Source organism: Moschus berezovskii, chromosome 23, assembly GCF_049115385.1.
Source record: "Moschus berezovskii isolate FMDL1 chromosome 23, NW_MosBer_1.0, whole genome shotgun sequence".
Classification (NCBI taxonomy): domain Eukaryota; kingdom Metazoa; phylum Chordata; class Mammalia; order Artiodactyla; family Moschidae; genus Moschus; species Moschus berezovskii.
Window position 1 is genome coordinate 15,136,569 of NC_142482.1, and position 22,793 is coordinate 15,159,361.

Here is a 22,793-nt window from a genome sequence, read left to right on the forward strand (position 1 = left end):
GGATTCCCTGTCCATCACCAACTCCCGGAGTTCACTCAAACTCATGTCCACAGAGTCGGTGATGCCATCCAGCCATCTCATTCTCGGTCGTCCCCTTCTCCTCCCACCCCCAACCTTTCCCAGCATCAGAGTTTTTCCAGTGAGTCAACTCGTCGCATGAGGTGGCCAAAGTATTGCAGTTTCAGCTTTAGCATCAGTCCTTCTGATGAACACCCAGGGTTGATCTCCTTTAGAATGGACTGGTTGGATCTCCTTGCAGTACAAGGGACTCTCAAGAGTCTTCTCCAACACCACAGTTCAAAAGCATCAATTCTTCGGCGATCAGCTTTCTTCACAGTCCAACTCTCACATTCATACATGACCACGGGAAAAACCATAGCCTTGACTAGACGGACCTTTGTTGGCAAAGTAATGTCTCTGCTTTTTAATATACTATCAAGGTTGGTCATAACTTTCCTTCCAAGGAGTAAGTATCTTTTAATTTCATGACTGCAATCAGCATTTGCAGTGATTTTGGAGCCCCAAAAAATAAAGTCTGACACTGTTTCCACTGTTTTTCCATCTATTTCCCATGAAGTGATGGGACCAGATGCCATGATCTTAGTTTTCTGAATGTTGAGCTTCAAGCCAACCTTTTCACTCTCCTCTTTCACTTTCATCAAGAGGCTTTTGAGTTCCTCTTCACTTTCTGCCATAAAGGTGGTGTCATCTGCATATGAGAGGTTATTGATATTTCTCCCGGCAATCTTGATTCCAGCTTGTGCTTCTTCCAGCCCAGCGTTCCTCATGATGTACTCTGCATACAAGTTAAATAAGCAAGGTGACAATATACAGCCTTGACGTACTCCTTTTCCTATTTGGAACCAGTCTGTTGTTCCATGTCCAGTTCTGACTGTTGCTTCCTGACCTGCATACAGGTTTCTCAAGAGGCAGGTCAGGTGCTCTGGGATTCCCATCTCTTTCAGAATTTTCTACAGTTTATTGTGATCCACACAGTCAAAGGCTTTGGCATAGTCAATGAAGCAGAAATAGATGTTTTTCTGGAACTCTCTTGCTCTCTCCATGATCCAGCGGATGTTGGCAATTTGATCTGTGGTGCCTGTGCCTTTTCTAAAACCTGCTTGAACATCTGGGAGTTCACGGTTCACATATTGCTGAAGCCTGGCTTGGAGAATTTTGAGCATGACTTTACTAGTGTGTGAGATGAGTGCAATTGTGCGGTAGTTTGAGCATTCTTTGGCATTGCCTTTCTTTGGGATTGGAATGAAGACTGACCTTTTCCAGTCCTGTGGCCACTGCTGAGTTTTCCAAGTTTGCTGGTATATTGAGTGCAGCACTTTCACAGCATCATCTTTCAAGATTTGAAATAGCTCAGCTGGAATTCCATCACCTCCACTAGCTTTGTTTGTAGTGATGCTTTCTAAGGCCCACTTGACTTCACATTCCAAGATGTCTGGCTCTAGGTCAGTGATCACATTATCGTGACTATCCTGGTTGTGAGTATGATAGTTTTACTTTTTATTTTTTGAGGAACCTCCATACTGTTTTCCACAGAGGATGTACCAATTTGTCAGTCTACCAATAGGACATGAGGGTTCTCTTTTCTCCACATCCTTGCCAACACTTGTTATTTGCTATATTTTTGATAATAGCCATTCTGACAGGTGTAAGATGATATCTCATTGTGGTTTTGATTTGAATTTCCCTGATGATTAGTGATGCTGAGCATCTTTTGGTGTGCCTTTTAGCCATCTGTATGTCTTCTTTGGAAAAATGTCTATTCAGGTCCTCTGCTGTGATTCATGGGGTCGCAAAGAGTCGGACACGACTGAGCGACTGAACTGAACTGATTCATTTTTAAATATGGCTGGGTTTTTTTTTTGATGTTCAATTGTATGAGTTCTCTGTATTTTGGATATTAACTCCTATGGAGTATATCATTTACAAATATCTTCTCCCATTCAGTAGGGTGACTTTTTGTTTTGTTTACAGTTTCCTTCATTATTCTTTTTACTTTCTTTGTTCTTTTCTTTGCTCTTCTTTTGCTGTCTTCCCTCTGGTTTGCTGAATATATTTAGAGTTACATTTGGATTCCTTTCTCTTTTGTGTATTATATATTCATGTTTTTAGTTACCATAAGGTTTATATGAGCATGCTCAGTCACTTCAGTCGTATCCAGCTCTTTGTGACCCCATAGACTGTAGCCTGCCAGGCTCTTCTGTCCATGGAATTTCCCAGGCAAGAATACTGGAGTGGGTTTCCATGCCCTCCTCCAGGGGATCTTCCCAGCCCCAAGACTGATCCCATGTCTCCTGCATTGCAGGCAGGTTCTTTATCCACTGAGCCATCTGGGAAGCCCGAGGTTTACATGTGGCAACCTATATATACAGGTAATTTTTTTAAGTTGATAATCTCCTAAATTCAAACACTTTCTAACAATCCTACATTTTTCCTTCCTCTCCAGAGTGTGTCATGTTTTTTACATCATATTTATGTCTTTGTATTTTGTGTACTCCTGAACTATTCAATATGGATGATTCTGTCTTTTAACTTTCACACTAGTATTACAAGTGGTGGGCATACTACCTATACTGTCTGTTTGCTCTTACTGGTGAGCTTTTTTCCCTTGTGAAATTTTATCTTTCTAGTTTTTCTAGAAATATAATTCTATTTTCTGGTTTTCTGGTTTTTCTTTTTCACTTAGAGAAGTCCCTTTAGAAGAACTACTTCAGTATTGTGGCTGTGAGAACCCCATGAACAGTATGAAAAAGCAAAAAGATAAGACACCAGAAGATGAGCCTCTTAGGTCAGAATATGCTACAGAGGAAGAGAGGAGGTCAATTACTAATAGCTCCAGAAAGAATGAAGTGAAGCAGTTGGGTCAAACTGGAAATGACACTCAGTTGTGGATGTGTCTGGTGGTGAAAGTAAAGTTTGATGCTGTAAAGAACAATATTGCATAGGAACCTGGAATGTTAGGTCCATGAATCAAAGTAAATTGGATGTGATGAAGCAGGAGATCGCATGAGTGAATATTGATATTTTAAGAATCAGTGAACTACAATGGACAGGAATGAGTGAATTTAACTCAGATGACCATTATGTCTACTATTGTAGACAAGACTCCAGTGGACTAAATGTAGTAGCCCTCATAGCCAACAAAAGAATAAAAAATGCAGCACTTAGGTTCAGTCTCAAAAATGACAGAATGTACTTGGTTCGTTTCCAAGGCAAACGATTCAGCATCACAGTAATCCAAGTCTATGCCTCAATCAGTAATACAAAAGAAGGTGAAGTTGACTGGTTCTATGAAGACCTACAACACCTTCTAGAACTAACATCAAAAAAAGATGCCCTTTTCATCATTGGGGATTGGAATGCAAAAGTAGGAAATCAAGAGATACCTGGAGTAACAGACAAGTTTGACCTTGAAGTACAACATGAAGCAGGTCAAAGGCTCACAGAGTTTTGTCTGGGAAACAAAGAAGAGAAATGAAAGGTGAAGGAGAAAGGGAAAGACATACCCACTGAATGCAGAGTTCCAGAGAATAGTGAGACATAAGAAAGCTTTCTTAAATGAACAGTGCAAAGAAATAAAAGATAGTAGAATGGGAAAGACTAGAGATCTCTTCAAGAAAACTGGAGATATAAAGGGACTATTTTGTGCAAGGAAATGGACAATATAGGGCAGAAATAGTAAAGACCTAACAGAAGCAGGAGAGATTAAGAAGAGGTGGCAATAATACACAGAATTATACAAAAAAGGTCTTGGAGAACAAGATGGCGGCAGAGGAGGTGGACATGTAGTACATCTCTCTTCACGGATACATCAGGAATACACCTTCACACACAGAAGTGCATAAAGACCACCAGCTGAGAGTGGACAGGAGTACCTGACCAGCAGAAAAGAATATATAAAACCATGCAAAAACTTCTTAGGATGAAGGAACTAGGCAGAAAAACAGGAGTGTTACTAGGTCTGGACCTGCCTTCAGTGGGTGGGGGAACTGAAGCAGGGGTCTGACCCCCACATTGGGGCAACTGTCTGAGTCAGAGGAGAAACATTTAAAGCTGGGAGTGAAACAGTTGATCTGTGTCAGCCTAAATGGAGTGAGAATCAGACAGTCTTTGCTGCAGCCATACTTACCCTTACTTAGAAGGCACAGTGGCTGGGAGCTGGAGCTTAGGGATTGTGGAGCAACCCCAGGGCAAGGGCTGCTATTGACTGTGGAGAAATGGACAGAGAGGATGCGAGGGAGGAGACTGTGGTGGGAAATGCCTATGGAGGGAAGCCAGGCAGACACGGAAGCAAGGCGGTACTGCTGAGTCACATGTAGGGAGTAGAGCCATCACCATAGCCTCTCTCCCCACATGCCAGCATTGGCAGCTGATCAACAGACAGGCTGGCCCATCAAGTGCCTGATGCACCGAACTAGAGTAAGTTCCCATCCAGGGTACCTTTTTAAGTGACTGACATGCTGATCTCCACAGTAGGACCCCAGTTAGGGGGGCCCCTCTATATGCCTGACACTCAGAACAACATAGAAGGACCCCAGGCAAGGGAACCCTCCAAGTGCCTGAATGGGCAGAGCTATGGAGAAAGACTAGCCAAAGAGGCCTTCTGATTGCCAGCTACCAGAGGCTCATAAAAAGACTGATAGCACCATAACTCCTAAGGCTGAGGCAGTCCATGTCCCTGCACACTTGGCGCCCCCAGGGTTCCCGTGACCCAAATAGCTGCACCTCCTTCACACTCAACCCTCACTAGGGCAGAGCTGTCACAGGCAAAGAAAAGTCTATGCACATGGGGTCACTTCAGTTGTGTCCAACTCTTTGCAACCCTGTGGACAGTGGCCTGCCAGGCTTCTCTGTCAGGGGGGTTCTTCAGGCAAGAATACTGCAGTGTACTGGCAAATACTGGTTGCCATACGCTTCTAGAGCACTATATTTCCTGCTGCCCTAGCCACCAACTCCACTGAGTACTGGTGCTGCCAGAACCTCTGAGACCCAAGCAGCTGCACCGCCTCCATACCTGGCCCTCACAGGGGCAAACTCAGGTCCTCCAGGGCAGCCTCAGGAGCAAACCCAGTGGACAACCCACATGCAGAGGTGGAAATAAAACCACAATTGAAACCCAGGGGCAGTGTGGCTAAGGAAGAAGACCCAAAACCTCCCCTCCAGCTGTACAAGCTGCAGATTAAATCCACACAATCAACTAGGCAGACTTTGTGTCTATGGAATATATAAAAGGATGTTGAGAGCTCCCACAAAAGAAAGCACACTAGTTCTGATAGCTGTGATCACTGGAGGCAAGAACACACAGGAGTAGGACCAGATTAGAATCTGAGCAACCTCCACAGCATGTCCGGAGACCAGCACAGTGTTGGAGGGCATCCTAGGGAGGTGAGGTGGACTGTGACTCCCTGACAGCAGTAACTCAAGAAAAACATTTATTCCTCTTACGTTTTGACTTGTTCTGTAGTTCTTTTGGATATTCTTTCTTTTTCTTTTTTTCCCTCTTTCCCCCCTCTTCCGTTGTAGCTGTCAATTTTATTGGACTATGAAATCTAATTAAGTTTTTGAGCTTTTTTCTTTCAATCACACATTTTATTGTTGTTATAAACCTCTGCTTCTACATTGGGCCTTTGCAGTTCTGCAGAGGTTTTTTATTTTATTTTTCTTTCATTTTCTTCTTTTTTCTTTCCTTTTCTTTTTTTAAATTTTAATTTTTAAACCTATTATTATTATTTCTACATTTATTCCTTTGTTTGCTTTTTCCTACTGTTCTTTTCCCCTTGCAGTTAATCTTTAATGTATATAAATCTTCTTTATCTACCTCTGTTTAACCTTGAATATCTATTCTTTCTTTGTTTTTTTTTCTTTACTTTCCTCTCAACTTATTTGTTAGTTTTGTTTTCTTTGCTTTAATCCTCAACTGGCACCTTACTCTAGTTTTGTTTTCCAGTTTGTGCTTTAGTTAGTTTTGTTCCTAACTGGCAGATATAATTTTTGATTTCCTTTGTTAGCCAGGTCAATCTATTGTACTTTACTTTTGCTGGACTGTTTTGATTTTGCTTACGGGTGTATATATATAGCTGTATATTCCATTATTTTAATTATTTTGCCTGATTTTGTAACTGCCATTTGTCTGGAGTTCATCTTTGGTTCCTCATTTTTGGGTATTTGTTTTAATCTCACTTAATGCCATAGCAAACCACTTCTGGAATCTTCATTCCTGACCAGAGATCAAGCCCTGAGCCTTTGGAGTGAGGGCACTGACTCCAAGACCCCAGACTACCAGAGAACTAATCCTAGGGATTATCAAATAGTGAAAACTCCCACAAAGGAAACCACTTGAATACAAGACCCAGCATCACCCAACCATGAGTAGCACCCTGTGCAGGATGCCTCATCCAAACAACAAACAAAACAAAAATACAAACCCAATCATCAGGCGACAGGATTACCACCTTACTCAGCCTTGCCCATCAGAGGAAAAACAACAACAACAACAAAAGCAGCACAAATCTCACTCGATATGAAGTTTATACAAACCACTGCACCAACATTAGGTGGGCAGAAACCAAAAGGAAGAAAGGATTCAACCTTGAAGCCTCGGAAAAGGAGACCTCAAACACCTTAAGTTTAAGAAAAGTAATGAAATGGCAGAGAAATACTGCACAAACGAGTAAAACTAGAAACACAGAAGCCAAAATAAATGAAGAGGAAATAGTCAAACTACTTGAAAAAGAAATAAGAATAATAATAGTAAAGATGATCAAAAACCTTGAAATCAGAATGGAGAAAATGAAAGAATCAATTAACAAAGACCTAGAAGAATTAACGAGTAAACATACAGAGACAAACAACACAATTACTGAAATTAAAAATACTGCAGAAGGAATCAATAGCAGAATATCTGAAGCAGAAGAATGAATCAGTGAGCTGGAAGATAAAATCGTAGAAATAACTTCTGAAGAACAGAATAAAGTATGAATGAATGAAAAGAGTGAAAAGAACTGAGGATAGTCTCAGAGACCTCTGGGACAATGTCAAATGCACCAACATTTGAATTGTAGGGGTCCGAGAAGAAGAAGAGAAAAAGAAAAGGTATGAGAAAATGTTTGAAGAGCCTATGGGTGAAAATAACCCCAACATGGAAAAGGAAATAATCAGTCAAGTCCAAGAGGCACAAAGAGTCCCATACAGGATAAATACAAGGAGAAACAGGCCAAGACACATAACAATCAAACTAAAACAGACTAAACACAAGTTCAGTTCAGTTCAGTCGCTCAGTCATGTCCGACTCTCCGCGACCCCATGAATCACAGCACGCCAGGCCTCCCTGTCCATCACCAAGTCCCGGAGTACACTCAAACCCATGTCCACAGAGTCGGTGATGCCATCCAGCCATCTCATTCTCCGTCGTCCCCTTCTCCTCCCTCCCCCAACCTTTCCCAGCATCAGAGTCTTTTCCAGTGAGTCAACCCGTCGCATGAGGTGGCCAAAGTATTGCAGTTTCAGCTTTAGCATCAGTCCCTCCAATAACACAAGTAAAGAATATTAAAAGCAGCAAGGGAAAAGAAACAAATAACATACAAGGGAAACCCGATATGCTTAACAGCTGATCTTTCAGCAGAAACTCTGCAGGCCAGAAGGGAATGGCAGGATATATTTTAAGTACTGAAAGGGAAAAATCTACAACCAAGATTACAGTACCCAACAAGGACCTCATTCAAAATTGATGGAGAAATCAAAAGCTTTTCAGACAAGCAAAAGTTAAGAGAATTCAGTACCACCAAATCAGCTTTACAACAAATGTTAAAGGGATTTATAGAGTTGAGAAATACAAGAGAAGAAAAAGATCTACAATATCAAACCCCAAACAGTTAAGAAACTGGCAATAGGAACATAGATATCAATAATTACTTTAAATGTAAACGGATTAAATGCTCCAACCCAAAGACGCAGACTGGCTGAATGGATACAAAAACAAGACCCATATATATGCTGTCAGCAAGAAACCCACTTCAGACCTAAAGACACGTATAGACTGAAAGTGAGAGTCTGGATGGAAAAATACATTCTAGATGTCTAGATGGAAAAATATAGTCTAGCTGGAAAAATATATTCCATGCACATGGAAAGCAAAAGAGAGCTGGAGTAGCAATCTTCATATCAGACAAAATAGACTTTAAAATAAAGAAGATTACAAGAGATAAGGAAGGACACTACATTATGATCAAGGGATCAATCCAAGAGGAAGACGTAACAACTGTAAATATCTATGCACCCAACATAAGAGCACCTCAGTACATTAAGACAAACACTAACAGACATAAAAGGAGAAACTGACAGTAACACAATAATAGTAGGAGACTTTAACACTCCACTCACTCCAGTGGGCAGATCTTCGAAACAGAAAATTAATAAGGAAACACAAGTCTTAACTGAAGCATTAGATGAGATGGATCTCACTGGCATCTTCAGGACATTCCATCTAAATGGAGAAGAATACATCTTCTCAACTGCACATGGAATATGCTCCAGGATAGACCACATCTTGGGTCACAAATCACACCTCAGTAAATTTAAGAAAATTGAAATCATATCAAGCATCTTTTCTGACCACAATGCTATGAGACTAGATATCAGATACAAGAAAAAAAAGCTGTAAAAAACACAAACACATGGAGATTAAACAATACGTTTCTAAATAACCAGCAGGTTACTGAAGAAATCAAAAGGGAGATCCAAAAATTTCTAGAAACAAATGGCAATGAAAACACAACTCAAAACCTATGGGATGCAGCAAAAGCAGTTCTAAGAAGGAAGTTTATAGCAGCACAATCCTACCTCAAGAAACAAGAAAAACACTGAATATACAACCTAACTTTACACTTAAAACAACTGGAAAAAGAAGAGCAAAACCCCCCAAAATTAGCAAAAGGAAAGAAATCATAAAAATCAGAGCAGAAATAACTGAAAAAGAAATGAAAGAAACAAGATTAAAGCTTAATAAAACTAAAAGCTGCTTCTTTGAGAAGATACACAAAGCTGACAAAACTTTAGCCAGACTCATCAAGGAAAAAAGAGAGAAGAATCAAATCAACATAATTAGAAATGAAAAAGGAGAGCTTACAACAGACAATGCAGAAATACAAAGGATTATAAGAGACTATTATGAATAACTATATGGCAATAAAATGGATAACCTGGAAGAAACAGAGATTCTTAGAAAAGTTCAATCTTTCAAAACTGAAGGAAGAAGTAGAAATTATGAACCACCCAATTACAATCACTGAAATTGAAGCTGCAATGACACACCTCCCCCACAAAAAAAGCCCAAGACCAGACAGTTTCACAGGAGAATTCTGTCAAACATTTAGAGAAGAGCTAGTGCCTATTCTTCTAAAACTCTTTCAAAAAATTGCAGAGGAAGGAACACTTCCAAACTCATTCTATGAAGCCACCATCACCCTGATACCAAAACCAGACAGAGACAACACAGAAAAAGAAAACCACAGGTCAACATCACTGATGAACATAGATGCAAAAATCCTCAACAAAATTTTAGCAAACAGAATTGAACAATACATTAAAAAGCTCATACACCACGAGCAAGTTGGGTTTATTCCAGGAATGCAGGATTCTTCAATATACACAAATCAATCAATGTGATACAACATATTAACAAATTGAAAGATAAAAATCATATGACAATCTCAATAGATGCAGAAAAAGCCTTTGACAAAATTCAGCACCCATTTATGATGAAAACTCTTCAAAAAATGGGCACAGAAGGAACCTACCTCAACATCGTAGAGGCCATATATGATAGGCCTACAGCAAACATTATTCTCAATGGTGAGAAACCGAAAGCATCCCGCTAAGATCAGGAACAGGACAAGGGCGCTCAGTTTCACCACTGTTATTCAACATAGTTCTGGAAGTCCTAGCTACAGCAATCAGAGAAGAAAAAGAAATAAAAGGAATCCAGATTGGAAAGAAGTAAAGCTCTCACTGTTTGCAGATGACATGTTACTGAACATAGAAAACCATAAAGATACTATCAGAAAATTACTAGAGCTAATCAGTGAATTTAGCAAAGTCACAGGATACAAAATCAATACACAGAAATCACTTGCATTTCTACATACTAACAATGAAAAATCAGAAAGAGAAATCAAGGAATCAATCCCATTCACCACTGCAACAAAAAAATAAAATATCTAGGAATAAACTTACCTAAGGAGACAAAAGAACTGTACACAGAAAATTTTAAGACATTGATGAAAGAAATCAAAGATGACACAAACAGATGGAGAGAGATTCCATGTTCCTGGGTAGGAAGAATCAATATTGTGAAAATGACTATACTACCAGACACAATCTACAGATTCAATGCAATCCCTATCAAATTACCAATGACATTTTTCACAGAACTAGAAAAAAAAACTTCAAAATTCAAATGGAAACACAAGAGACCCCAAATAGCTAAAGCAGTCTTGAGAAAGAAGAATGGAGCTGGAGGAATCAACCTTTCTGACTTCAGATTATACTACAAAACTATAGTCATCAAGACAGTATGGTACCAGCACAAAAACAGAAATATAGACCAATGGAACAAGATAGAAAGCCCAGAAATAAACCCACGTGCCTATGGGTACCTTATTTTTGACAAAGGAGGCAAGAATATGCAACGGGGCAAAGACAGCCTCTTCAATAAATGCTGATGGAAAAACTGGACAGCTACAAGCAAAAGAATGAAATTAGAACACTTCCTAACACCATACACAAAGAGAAACTCAAAATAGATTAAAGACCTAAATGTAAGACCAGAAACTAGAAAACCCTTAGAGAAAAACAGGCAGAACACTTGACGACATAAATCAAAGCAAGATCCTCTATGACCCACCTCCTAGAGTAATGGAAATAAAAACAAAAGTAAACAAATGAGACCTGATTAAACAGAAAAGCTTTTGCACAGCAAAGGAAACTATAAGCGAGGTGAAAAGACAACCCTCAGAATGGGAGAAAATATTAGCAGATGAAACAACTGACAAAGGATTAATTTCCAAAATATACAAGCAGCTCATACAGCTCAATACCAAAAAAACAAACAACCCAATCAAAAAGTGGGAAAAAGACCTAAACAGACATTTCTCCAAAGAAGACAGACAGATGACAAACAAGCACATGAAAAGATGTTCAACATTCCTCATTATTAGAGAAATGCAAATCAAAATTACAATGATATATCACCTCACACTGGTCAGATTGGCCATCATCAGAAATCTACAAACAACAAATGCTGGAGAGGGTGTGGAGAAAAGGGAATCCTCTTGCACTGTTGGTGGGAATGTAAATTGATACAGCCACTATGGAAGACCGTATGGAGATTCCTTAAAAAACTAGGAATAAAACCATCATATGACTCAGCAATCCCTCTCCTAGGCACATACCCTGAAGAAACCAAAATTGAAAAAGACACAGGTATCCCATTGTTCATTTCAGCACTATTTATAATAGCTAGAACATGAAGCAACCTAGATGTCCATTAACAGATGAATGGATAAAGAATTGTGGTACATATACACAATGGAATATTGCTCAACCATAAAAAGGAACGCATTTGATTCTAATGAGGTGGATGAACCTAGAGCCTATTATACAGAGTGAAGTAAGTCAGAAAGAGAAAATAAATATCACATACTTCAAAATTCTCCAAGCCAGGCTTTAGCAATATGTGAACCGTGAACTCCCAGATGTTCAAGCAGGTTTTAGAAAAGGCACAGGCACCACAGATCAAATTGCCAACATCCGCTGGATCATGGAGAAAGCAAGAGAGTTCCAGAAAAACATCTATTTCTACTTCATTGACTATGCCAAAGCCTTTGACTGTGTGGATCACAATAAACTGTAGAAAATTCTGAAAGAGATGGGAATACCAGAGCACCTGACCTGCCTCTTGAGAAACCTGTATGCAGGTCAGGAAGCAACAGTTAGAACTGGACATGGAACAACAGACTGGTTCCAAATAGGAAAAGGAGTACGTCAAGGTTGTATACTGTCACCCTGCTTATTTAACTTATATGCAGAGTACATCATGAGGAACGCTGGGCTGGAAGAAGCACAAGCTGGAATCAAGATTGCCGGGAGAAATATCAATAACCTCAGATATGCAGATGACACCACCCTTATGGCAGAAAGTGAAGAAGAACTCAAAAGCCTCTTGATGAAAGTGAAAGAGGAGAGTGAAAATGTTGGCTTGAAGCTCAACATTCAGAAAACTAAGATCATGGCATCTGGTCCCATCACTTCATGGGAAATAGATGGGGAAACAGTGGAAACAGTGTCAGACTTTTTTTGGGGGGGGGGCTCCAAAATCACTGCAGATGCTGATTGCAGCCAGGAAATTAAAAGACGCTTACTCCTTGGAAGGAAAGTTATGACCAACCTAGATAGCATATTTAAAAGCAGAGACATTACTTTGCCAACCAAGGTCCGTCTAGTCAAGGCTATGGTTTTTCCAGTGGTCATGTATGGATGTGAGAGTTGGACTGTGAAGAAAGCTGATCACCGAAGAATTGATGCTTTTGAACTGTGGTGCTGGAGAAGACTCTTGAGAGTCCCTTGGACTGCAAGGAGATCCAACCAGTCCACTCTAAAGGAGATCAGTCCTGGGTGTTCATTGGAAGGACTGACGCTAAAGCTGAAACTCCAGTACTTTGGCCACCTCATGTGAAGGGTTGACTCACTGGAAAAGACTCTAATGCTGGGAGGGATTGGGGGTGGGAGGAGACGGGGACGACAGAGAATGAGATGGCTGGATGGCATCACTGACTCTGTGGACATGAGTTTGAGTGAACTCCGGGAGTTGGTGATGGACAGGGAGGCCTGGCTTGCTGTGATTCATGGGGTCTCAAAGGGTCGGACGCGACTGAGCGACTGAACCTAACTGAACTGAACTGAATGTACATATACGGAATCTAGAAAAATGGTTCTGAAGAATTTATTTGCAGGGCAGCAATGGAGAAGCAGACATAGAGAATAGACTTGTGGACATGGGGAGAGGGGAGGGGAGGGTGAGCTGTGTGGAGAGAGCAGCATGGAAACTGACATCACCACATGTAAAATAGACAGCCAGCGGGAATTTGCTGTGTGGCTCTGGAAACTCAAACAGGGGCCCTGTATCAACCTAGAGGGGTGAGATGGGGAGGGAGACGGGAGGGAGGTTCAAAAGGGAGGGGATATATGTATACCTATGGCTTATTCATGTTGAAATTCGACAGAAAACAACAAAATTCTGTAAAGCAATTATCCCTCAATTAAAAAATAAATAAACTAAAATATAGACCAAAAAAACAAAAACAATAAATAAATAAACTATAGTGATGTATAACATGAAACAGTAGATTGCAATTAAAGGTAATAATGTAGATATACTAACTCACAAGTGGGAGTGGTTTTACATGTTTTTAAGAAAAGCTGTTGTTCAACCAGAAAAAAAAAAAAAAGGTCTTAATGACCTGGATAACCACAATGATGTGGTTACTCACCTAGAGCCAGACATCCTGGAGTGTGAAGTCAAATGGGCCGTAGGAAGCATTACTAGGAATAAAGCTAGTGGAGGTGATGGAATTCCAGCTATTTCAAATCCTAAAAGATGATGCTGTTAAAGTGCTGCCCTCAATATGACAGCAAATTTGGAAAGCTCAATAGTGGTCACAAGACTAGGAAAGGTCAGTTTTCATTCCAATCACAAAAAAGGGCAATGCTTTTTTTTTTAGAATTTTCCAACTAGGGTACAATTGCACTCATTTTACATGTTAGTAAAGTTATGTTCAAAATCCTTCAAGTTAGTCTTCTGGAGTATGAAAACCAAGAACTTCTAGATGTCCAAGTTGGTTTTTAAAGAGGCAGAGGAATTAGAGATCAAATTTTCAACATTTCTTGGATCACAGAATGTAATCGTTGGATCACAATTTCCAGGAAATTTAGAATCTATTTCTGCTTCACTGACTATGCTAAAGCCTTTCACTGTGTGGATCATAAGAAACTGGAAAATTCTTAAAGAGATGGGAATACCAGAACACCTTATCTGCCTCCTGAAAAACCTGTATGCGGGTCAAGAAGCAACAGTTAATGGGACATGGAACAATGGACTAGTTAAAAATTGGGAAAAAAGTATGAGAAGGCTGTGCATTGTCACCCTGCTTATTTAACTTCTTTGCAGTGTACATCATACAAAATGCCAGGCTGGAAGAATTATAAGCTGGAGTCAAGATTGCCAGGAGACATATCAACAACCTCAGATATGCAAATGATATAATGGCAGAAAGTGAAGAGGAACTAAACAGTGTGGTACTTGTCTGGGAAACGCTCCTTCAAATGTCAACAAGAGCCTTGATTGGTGGAATATTTTGATTTAGGTTTCTCTTTTTATCACTTTGACTATACCGTGCCATGCCTTTCTGGCCTGTATAGTTTCTGTTGAAAAGTTGGCTGACAGTGTAATGGAAGTTCCCTTGAATACAACTAGATAGGTTGCTTACCTTTCCATGCAAGTTTTGGAGAAGTGGACTTATGTAGGAGAAATGCTGTGGGTACCAGTAGCACACTCCCCTTGTATGCTATCAGGGTGCCCCATGTAGGCTGAGTGGACCCTCCTGTTGTGGTGGAGCATGCTCTGGGCGTGCTGGTATATGGGACTCTCCCTTGTCCAGTTGGCTGCCAAGCCCTGCCACCTGCAGAAGCTACTGGCTGCTGGTAGAAGGGGCCACATCCTGGCACAGCTGGCTGCCAGGCCTGCGAAGCCCTGGAATTTATGCTGAGCCACTGGTGGGCAAGACAGGATCCTGGTGAGCTGGCTGCAGGCTCAGGGTGATCCAGGGCAGGTTCTGTGGGGCCCAGTGGGTCCTGAGGCTTGTGCCAGCCCACTGGTGTGAGGTGTGGTCTTGGCACGCTGGCTGTGTGTCAAGGGCTCCCAGTGTTGGTTCTGGCCTTGGGGGTACCAGGGCTTCTGCCAGCCTGCTAGAGGGTGGGGCCAGGTCCCTGCTCAGCCTGAGGGGTCCCGAGACTAGTGGTGACTGGCTGGTGGGTGGGTAAGTCCTGCAGCTAATAGGCTAGAGAGAGGGCTCCAAACTGGTGCTTGCCAGTACCAGTGTCCTCGTGGTAGAATGAGCTCCCAAAAGTGGCTGCCACCAGTGTCTCTGTCTCTAGGGAAGTGCCCGTTGCCTCCTGCTGGTCCAGGAGGCTGTCCAAGGGCAGCAAGTGAGTCTGACCCAGGCTTCTTTCAGATTGTTGCTTCTGAACTGGGATTTACAGTGTGTGAGATTCTGCGCATGCCCTGTTTGAGTGGGGTCTCTATTTCCTACAGGCCTCTAGCTCTCCTGAATGCAAGCTGCACCTTCAAAGCCAGATATTCTGGGGGCTTGTCTTCCTGGTGCCAGGATCCCCACGCCTGGGAAGCCTGATATAGGTCTTGGACCCTTCACTCCTTGGGGAGAACCTCTGCGATTGTGACTATCCTCCTGTTCGTTGGTTACTTACTTGGGTCTTGACTATACCACGTCTCCACCCTTCCTACCCTTCCTGTTGTGGTTCCTTCTTCGTATGCTCAGGGTCTTCTGACTCTACCATCCCGGTGACCAGGAAATCATTCACTTCAGGATTTCTCAGCCTTGGGCTTCCCTCATAGCTCAGTTGGTAAAGAATCTGCCTGCAGTGCAGGAGACCCTGGTTTGACTCCTGGGTCAGGAAGATCCCTTGAAGAAGGGATAGGCTACCCACTCCAGTATTCTTGGGCTTCCTTTGTGGCTCAGCTGGGAAAGAATCTGTCTGCAATGGGACAGACCTGGGTTTGATCCCTGGGTTGGTAAGATCCCCTGGAGAAGGTAAAGGCTACACACTCCAGTAATCTGGCCTGGAGAATTCCATGCACGGTACAGTCCATGGGGTTGCAAAGAGTCGGACACGAGTGAGCAACTTTCACTTTCTCAACTTAGGCAGAATCGACAGTTGGACTGGCTAATTCTTTGCTGTGGGGGCTGTCCTGTATATTGTTGGATGTATAGCAGCATCCCTGGTGCCTCTCTAACCCAAATGCCTCCAAGACATTTTCAAATATCTCCTTTCAGGGGCAGGGGACAAAATCCCTCCCACCTTGTTTGAGCACTCCTGTATTAGGTCGCCTTTAAGTTACATGCACATGTAATATTATGGTAGAGATTATATACACTGCAGCAGCCTTGGACATTTCAGAAGGCTGTTTGACCACGGCAGAATGTTACAGAGGTGATAGTCTAACATTCTGTAATCCTTATAGACAAAATTTTCTATAGTTCTTGTAAGAAAAAAGCAGAACAATGGAGAAAGGTCAGAAAGATTGGTAACATGAAGCTCTAGGCAGAGTGAGCGCTGCAGACAAGTCACAGAAGTGAGAGGGGGTGGACTCAAAGTGGCAGGATGGGCTTAGCTCTTACTCTTAGAAAGAGAAGTCTGAGCTGGGAAATGGTAGTCTTCCCAAATCCAAGCTGGGGGCCACTGGGAGCTCAGTCCTGAATGGGGGGCACAGTCTACCAGAGCCCCAGTAGGCCTGCTGGGTTTCCTGGATATATTGGAATTCATAAAAATCTACATGGTTTTGCAGTATATACTGCTTTTACTGCAGTAATGGGAGAACAATGATTTTTCCAAAGAATACTTTTGAAGGCACGGTGAGGAGGAGTATGGTTTGCCTGAATGAATGCAGTCACTTTAGGCTCCCCCTCGTTAAATGAGCAAGAAGAGAGAAGTGTCGCAGTGCTCCACCAGGTGGCGCTGTATCTGACTCACTCATCCGGCACGGCTGAATCAGGTCTTCCGTGACCCTGTCTTTCCCGGTGTATTTTCTCAGTCCTTTTGAAATAACTGGATTGAGCCCATACCTCAAATGAAAGGTATCTGCCAATTAAACAAAAATCCCATTCTACTGTTTATCTCTACCTCTGATTCAAAATGTATGCATTTTGAATGTATGCATTCCAAGCATCTTGGTACCCAACCTCAGGTGCACAAGGCACCAGCGCTTCCTACATTCAAAACAAAGGATTCCTTCTTCCTTTCAGTTTTAATTAATGTCATCAACGGGTGATTTTATGACTGGCCAGTGCAAGCAAAACTGATAGAAAAACCTTTTAACTTTAATTTCTTCAATATTCTGCTGTTATCAGATATGAGTTTCATGCCTACCCTCAGCAGCCTGGGATATAAAACAGGAAGAAGTTAGGATATTAAAATGCTTTGCAGAGCTCTGAGACACAATTATGTGCTCCAAAAGAGAGCCCTGTGACTTGGAGGTCTGGTAACATGACCCGTAGACGGGGAACTTGGCCATGATATGACTGAGTAGCCTCATGTCAAAAAAGAAGACCATATTTTGAATATCCTGGGATTAACCATAATGAAAAGAATATGAAAAAGAATATATACATATATGTATATATATATATGTAAATCACTTTGCTCTACAGTAGAAATTAACATTGTAAATCAACTGTACTTCAATAAAATAAAATAAAAAAAACCCAAGAAGTTCCAAGGGCTCTTTTAAGCAATTATCTCTTAACTGGGTGGTTGTGAGATTCACCATCTACTGAAATTTTTAATCTCTGGGGAGAAAAAGGATACAAGTATCTCTACCTTTTATAAATTCTTCAGGTAGGTCTGCCAGTATGTATGAGCCACGGGAAAGAATTTCCTGCAGCTGTTATCAGTAGGTTTTTTGGTCATTTTATTATAGGAAGAGAGACTATTGTTGACCCTCAGGTAGCCTTAAATGTATAGCAACATAGTAAGGGACCTTCAAGAAGAATGAGGTGGTAGTCAGTGATGGAAGGGGGAATCACTGTATCACACTCATATCCACATCTATTTAAAACACAGTCAGAGGAAAAAGACAAATGACATGGTCTCAAGGTGACGAATCAGGCAGAGAGCAGGCAAAGTGGAAGTCAAAGGTAGAAGTAAAGAAAATGGAAGGAAAACCTGCCCTCACTTGCTTATCATATACCTCTGTTTAAAAGTTATTAAAAGCATAATAATGCACATGTGTCATGTATTTTCCATCAAAATAATGAAGAGGAAGAGTGAGGACAGGTGAAAAGGCCAGGATTTTCAGTTAGTAAAGCAAATGCAATTCCACATCACAGTCTTGCCTAGGGCAAGGCCTGATCATAAAGTAAATTTCCTTTAGAACTCACTAAAAATAAATAGTTCTTCCTTTGAGTATTTTAATACAAATTCATTGGTAAAAATACTTATTTAACAAATATAAACTGTAACAACTGACTGAAAGATTTAAAGACAGGGGGAGGCAGGATGGGATGGTAGAGGAGACCCTCGACCAGCGGTTTGTTCTCTGTTCAGCGTTGTAAGTGTAGCCCCGGTGATGGCCCTCAGGGACCTCCCAGGGGTCTGTACCCCCCTTATTCTAGAAAAGCACTTCCTAAATTGTCATGTGTCTTTCCCTTGGCTCCCTTCTAGCTCCACCCATAGTTAAGATATGAAGAAAAACAAAACTTCCTCAGTGAAATGCACTTGGGAAACACTATACACAATATGCCCTTCTTAGAGATTTCTGCTGCACTCGGGCATGTTTAAAGGGCATCAGAATATTTGAGAGGCTCTGGGAGAGGAGAATCTGTGTACCTGACCCAGCATTTCCCAAGTTTACATCCCCTTCCCTGTCCTTGCTTCATCCCCAGGAACACTCATCAACTTTGCACAGCCAACTGGTCTCCTCCAGCAGAGTGTTTGGGAAAGGCTGTCTCATGGGTACAGGTATTGCATAGTCTTGCTACACTGAAAGGATTACAAAGATTGACAAGACTTACCGAGAGGATCTACTTAATATCCTGAGAGTTCAGAGTTTTGCTTAAATTTGGCTTCTTGGTACAGTTGTTTAGCTTTTGCCCTATCATTCTCCTGATTGAAACGTCATCTGTGTTGGGAAATAATTGCTTTGTGATTCCTGTAACAACAACAAAACACAGAGAAACACTTTATCAGATGGGATTAGCGTCACAAAAACAAAGAACAAAGCAGTGGTCACCAGTGGGGAGGGGGGGAGTAGGGGAGGGGCGATGTTGGGCTGGGGGGATAAGAGATACAATGATTATGCATAAAGTGAGTTATATGGGTTTCTCTTGTGGCTCAGCTGGTCAAGAATCTCCCTACAATGCAGGAGACCCTGGTTTGAATCCTGAGTCAGAAAGATCCCCTGGAGAAGGGATAGGCTATCTACTCCAGTATTCTTTGGCTGCCCTGGTGGCTAAACTGGTAAAGAATCTTCCTGCAATGCTGGAGACTTAGGTTTAATCCCTCTGTTGGGAAGATCCCCTGGAGAGGGGATAGACTATCCACTCCACTATTCTGGCCTGGAGAATACAATCCATGAGGTTGCAAAGAGTCTGAAATGGCTGAGCAACTTTCTCTTTCACGTTCATTGTACAACCTGGGAAATAGAGCCAATATTTTATAATAAGTGTAAATAGAGTATAAACATTAAAAACTGTGAAACACTATTTTGCATGTGTGCATGCTCAGTCACTGAGCCGTGTCCGACTCTTATTTTACCCCATGGATTATAGCCAGCCAGGCTCCTCTGTTCATAGGATTCTCCAGGCAAGAATGCTGGAGTGGGTTGCCAGTGGGAGATCTTTCCCACCCAGGGACTGAACCCATATCTCCTGTGCTCCTGTGCATTGGCAGCTGGATTCTTTACCACTGAGCCACCTGGGAAGCCCCGGAACACTATATTGTGCACCTGTAATTTATGTAATACCATACATCGACCAAGATAATCACGATGGTGTGATCACTATCCTAGAGCCAGACATCTTGGAATGTGAAGACAAGTGGGCCTTAGAGAGCATCACTACGAACAAAGCTAGTGGAGGTGATGGAATTCTAGTTGAGCTATTTCAAATCCTGAAAGATGATGCTGTGAAAGTGTTGCACTCAATATGCCAGCAAATTTGGAAAACACAGCAGTGGCCACAGGACTGGAAAAGGTCAGTCTTCATTCCAATCCCAAAGAAAGGCAATGCCAACGAATGCTCAAACTACCGCATATGGCTCAGATCATGAATTCCTTATTGCCAAATTCAGACTGCAATTGAAGAAAGTAGGGAAAACCACTAGACCATTCAGATATGACCTAAATCAAATCCCTTATGATCATACAGTCGAAGTGAGAAATAGATTTAAGGGACTAGATCTGATAGATAGAGTGCCTGATGAACTATGGACAGAGGTTCGTGACATTGTACAGGAGACAGGGACCAAGACCATCCCCATGGAAAAGAAATGCAAAAAAGCAAAATGGCTGTCTGAGGAGGCCTTACAAATAGCTGTGAAAAGAAGAGAAGCGAAAAGCAAAGGAGAAAAGGAAAAATATAAGCATCTGAATGCAGAGTTCCAAAGAATAGCAAGGAGAGATAAGAAAGCCTTCCTCAGCGATCAATGCAAAGAAATAGAGGAAAACAACAGAATAGGAAAAACAAGAGATCTCTTCAAGAAAATTAGAGATTCCAAGGGAACATTTCATGCAAAGATGGGCTGGATAAAGGACAGGAATGGTATGGACCTAACAGAAGCAGAAGATATTAAGAAGAGGTGGCAAGAATACACAGAAAAACTGTACAAAAAAGATCTTCATGACCAAGATAGTCACGATAATGTGATCACTGACCTAGAGCCAGACATCTTGGAATGTGAAGTCAAGTGGGCCTTAGAAAGCATCACTACGAACAAAGCTAGTGGAGCTGATGGAATTCCAGTTGAGCTATTTCAAATCTTACTTGTCACAAAGATGATGCTGTGAAAGTGCTGCACTCAATATGCCAGCAAATTTGGAAAACTCAGCAGTGGCCACAGGACTGGAAAAGGTCAGTCTTCATTCCAATCCCAAAGAAAGGCAATGCGAAAGAATGCTCAACTACCGCACAATTGCACTCATCTCACACGCTAGTAAAGTCATGCTCAAAATTCTCCAAGCCAGGCTTCAGCAATATGTGAACCGTGAACTCCCAGATGTTCAAGCAGGTTTTAGAAAAGGCAGAGGCACCACAGATCAAATTGCCAACATCCGCTGGATCATGGAGAAAGCAAGAGAGTTCCAGAAAAACATCTATTTCTGCTTCATTGACTATGCCAAAGCCTTTGACTGTGTGGCTCACAATAAACTGTGGAACATTCTGAAAGAGATGGGAATACCAGACCACCTGTCCTGCCTCTTGAGAAACCTGTATGCAGGTCAGGAAGCAACAGTCAGAACTGGACATGGAACAACAGACTGGTTCCAAATAGGAAAAGGAGTACGTCAAGGCTGTATATTGTCACCCTGCTTATTTAACTTATATGCAGAGTACATCATAAGGAATGCTGGGCTGGAAGAATCACAAGCTGGAATCAAGATTTCCGGGAGAAATATCAATAACCTCAGATATGCAGATGACACCACCCTTATGGCAGAAAGTGAAGAGGAACTCAAAAGCCTCTCAATGAAAGTGACAGAGGAGAGTGAAAAGGTTGGCTTGAAGCTCAACATTCAGAAAACAAAGATCATGGCATCTGGTCCCATCACTTCATGGGAAATAGATGGGGAAACAGTGGAAACAGTGTTAGACTTTTTTTGGGGGGGCTCCAAAATCACTGCGGATGCCGATTGCAGCCATGAAATTAAAAAACGCTTACTCCTTGGAAGAAAAGTTCTGACCAACCTTGACAGTATATTAAAAAGCAGAGACATTACTTTGCCAACCAAGGTCCGTCTAGTCAAGGCTATGGTTTTTCCAGTGGTCATGTATGGGTGTGAGAGTTGGACTGTGAAGAAAGCTGATCACCGAAAAATTGATGCTTTTGAACTGTGGTGCTGGAGAAGACTCTTGAGAGTCCCTTGGACTGCAAGGAGATCCAACCAGTCCACTCTAAAGGAGATCAGTCCTGGGTGTTCATTGGAAGGACTAATGCTAAAGCTGAAACTGCAATACTTTGGCCACCTCATGCAAAGACTTGACTCACTGGAAAAGACTCTGATGCTGGGAGGGATTGGGGGTGGGAGGAGACGGGGATGACAGAGAATGAGATGGCTGGATGGCATCACCGACTCGATGGACATGAGTTTGAGTGAACTCCGGGAGTTGGTGATGGACAGGGAGGCCTGGCGTGCTGTGATTCATGGGGTCGCAAAGAGTCGTACACGACTGAGTGACTGAACTGAACTGAACTGATACATCAACTATACTTGAAGAAAAATAAGTAAATTAATTAAAAGCCCAGATTATCAGGCCTTTGCCTCATAAGATATGAACTGAGATAAAACACCAAGCACCACACCTTATAATTTTTGCCTCCATTTTGAAAAAGCAGCCCAGACACCCATGAGATATTACAGAGTATATAGGCAGACTCTCCAAAACAAAGCAAGAGATAACTAGTTCTATATCAGAAACTGAGAGCATCGGCATGAGTCTTCCTAATGCGCCACCCAGCTTTACCCTTATTGCTTGCTCTAAATATCACGTGCCCTTGACCCCAAATGCTGAGAATTTATTTTTACCCATTCCTAGCATCAGCTGAAAGAAGCAGATTCTGACTGACCATTTTTCAAATAAGAAATGAAGTACTCTCAAAATCCAGAGAACTGGGATTCAGTGAGTACTGAAAATTTTTACTTGATAACCTAGATTATTATATTTAAGGAGATTAACTTAAAAACTGTAGGTAGGATGGTTACATTAACCTTC

At 41.7% G+C, this 22,793-nt stretch overlaps 1 protein-coding gene across 2 annotated transcripts in view; it reads right to left on the bottom strand.

Moving 5' to 3' along the window:
* Window positions 1–22,793, bottom strand: part of BEND6 (BEN domain containing 6) — a 70,242-nt gene that overhangs the window by 1,783 nt on the left and 45,666 nt on the right. For both annotated transcript variants that reach the window (XM_055407102.2, XM_088831068.1), the window contains exon 6: window positions 18,879–19,015. In XM_055407102.2, coding sequence (XP_055263077.1) covers window positions 18,888–19,015 — 128 coding nt within the window. In that variant the 3' untranslated portion in view covers window positions 18,879–18,887. The remainder of the gene's footprint in view (window positions 1–18,878; window positions 19,016–22,793) is intronic.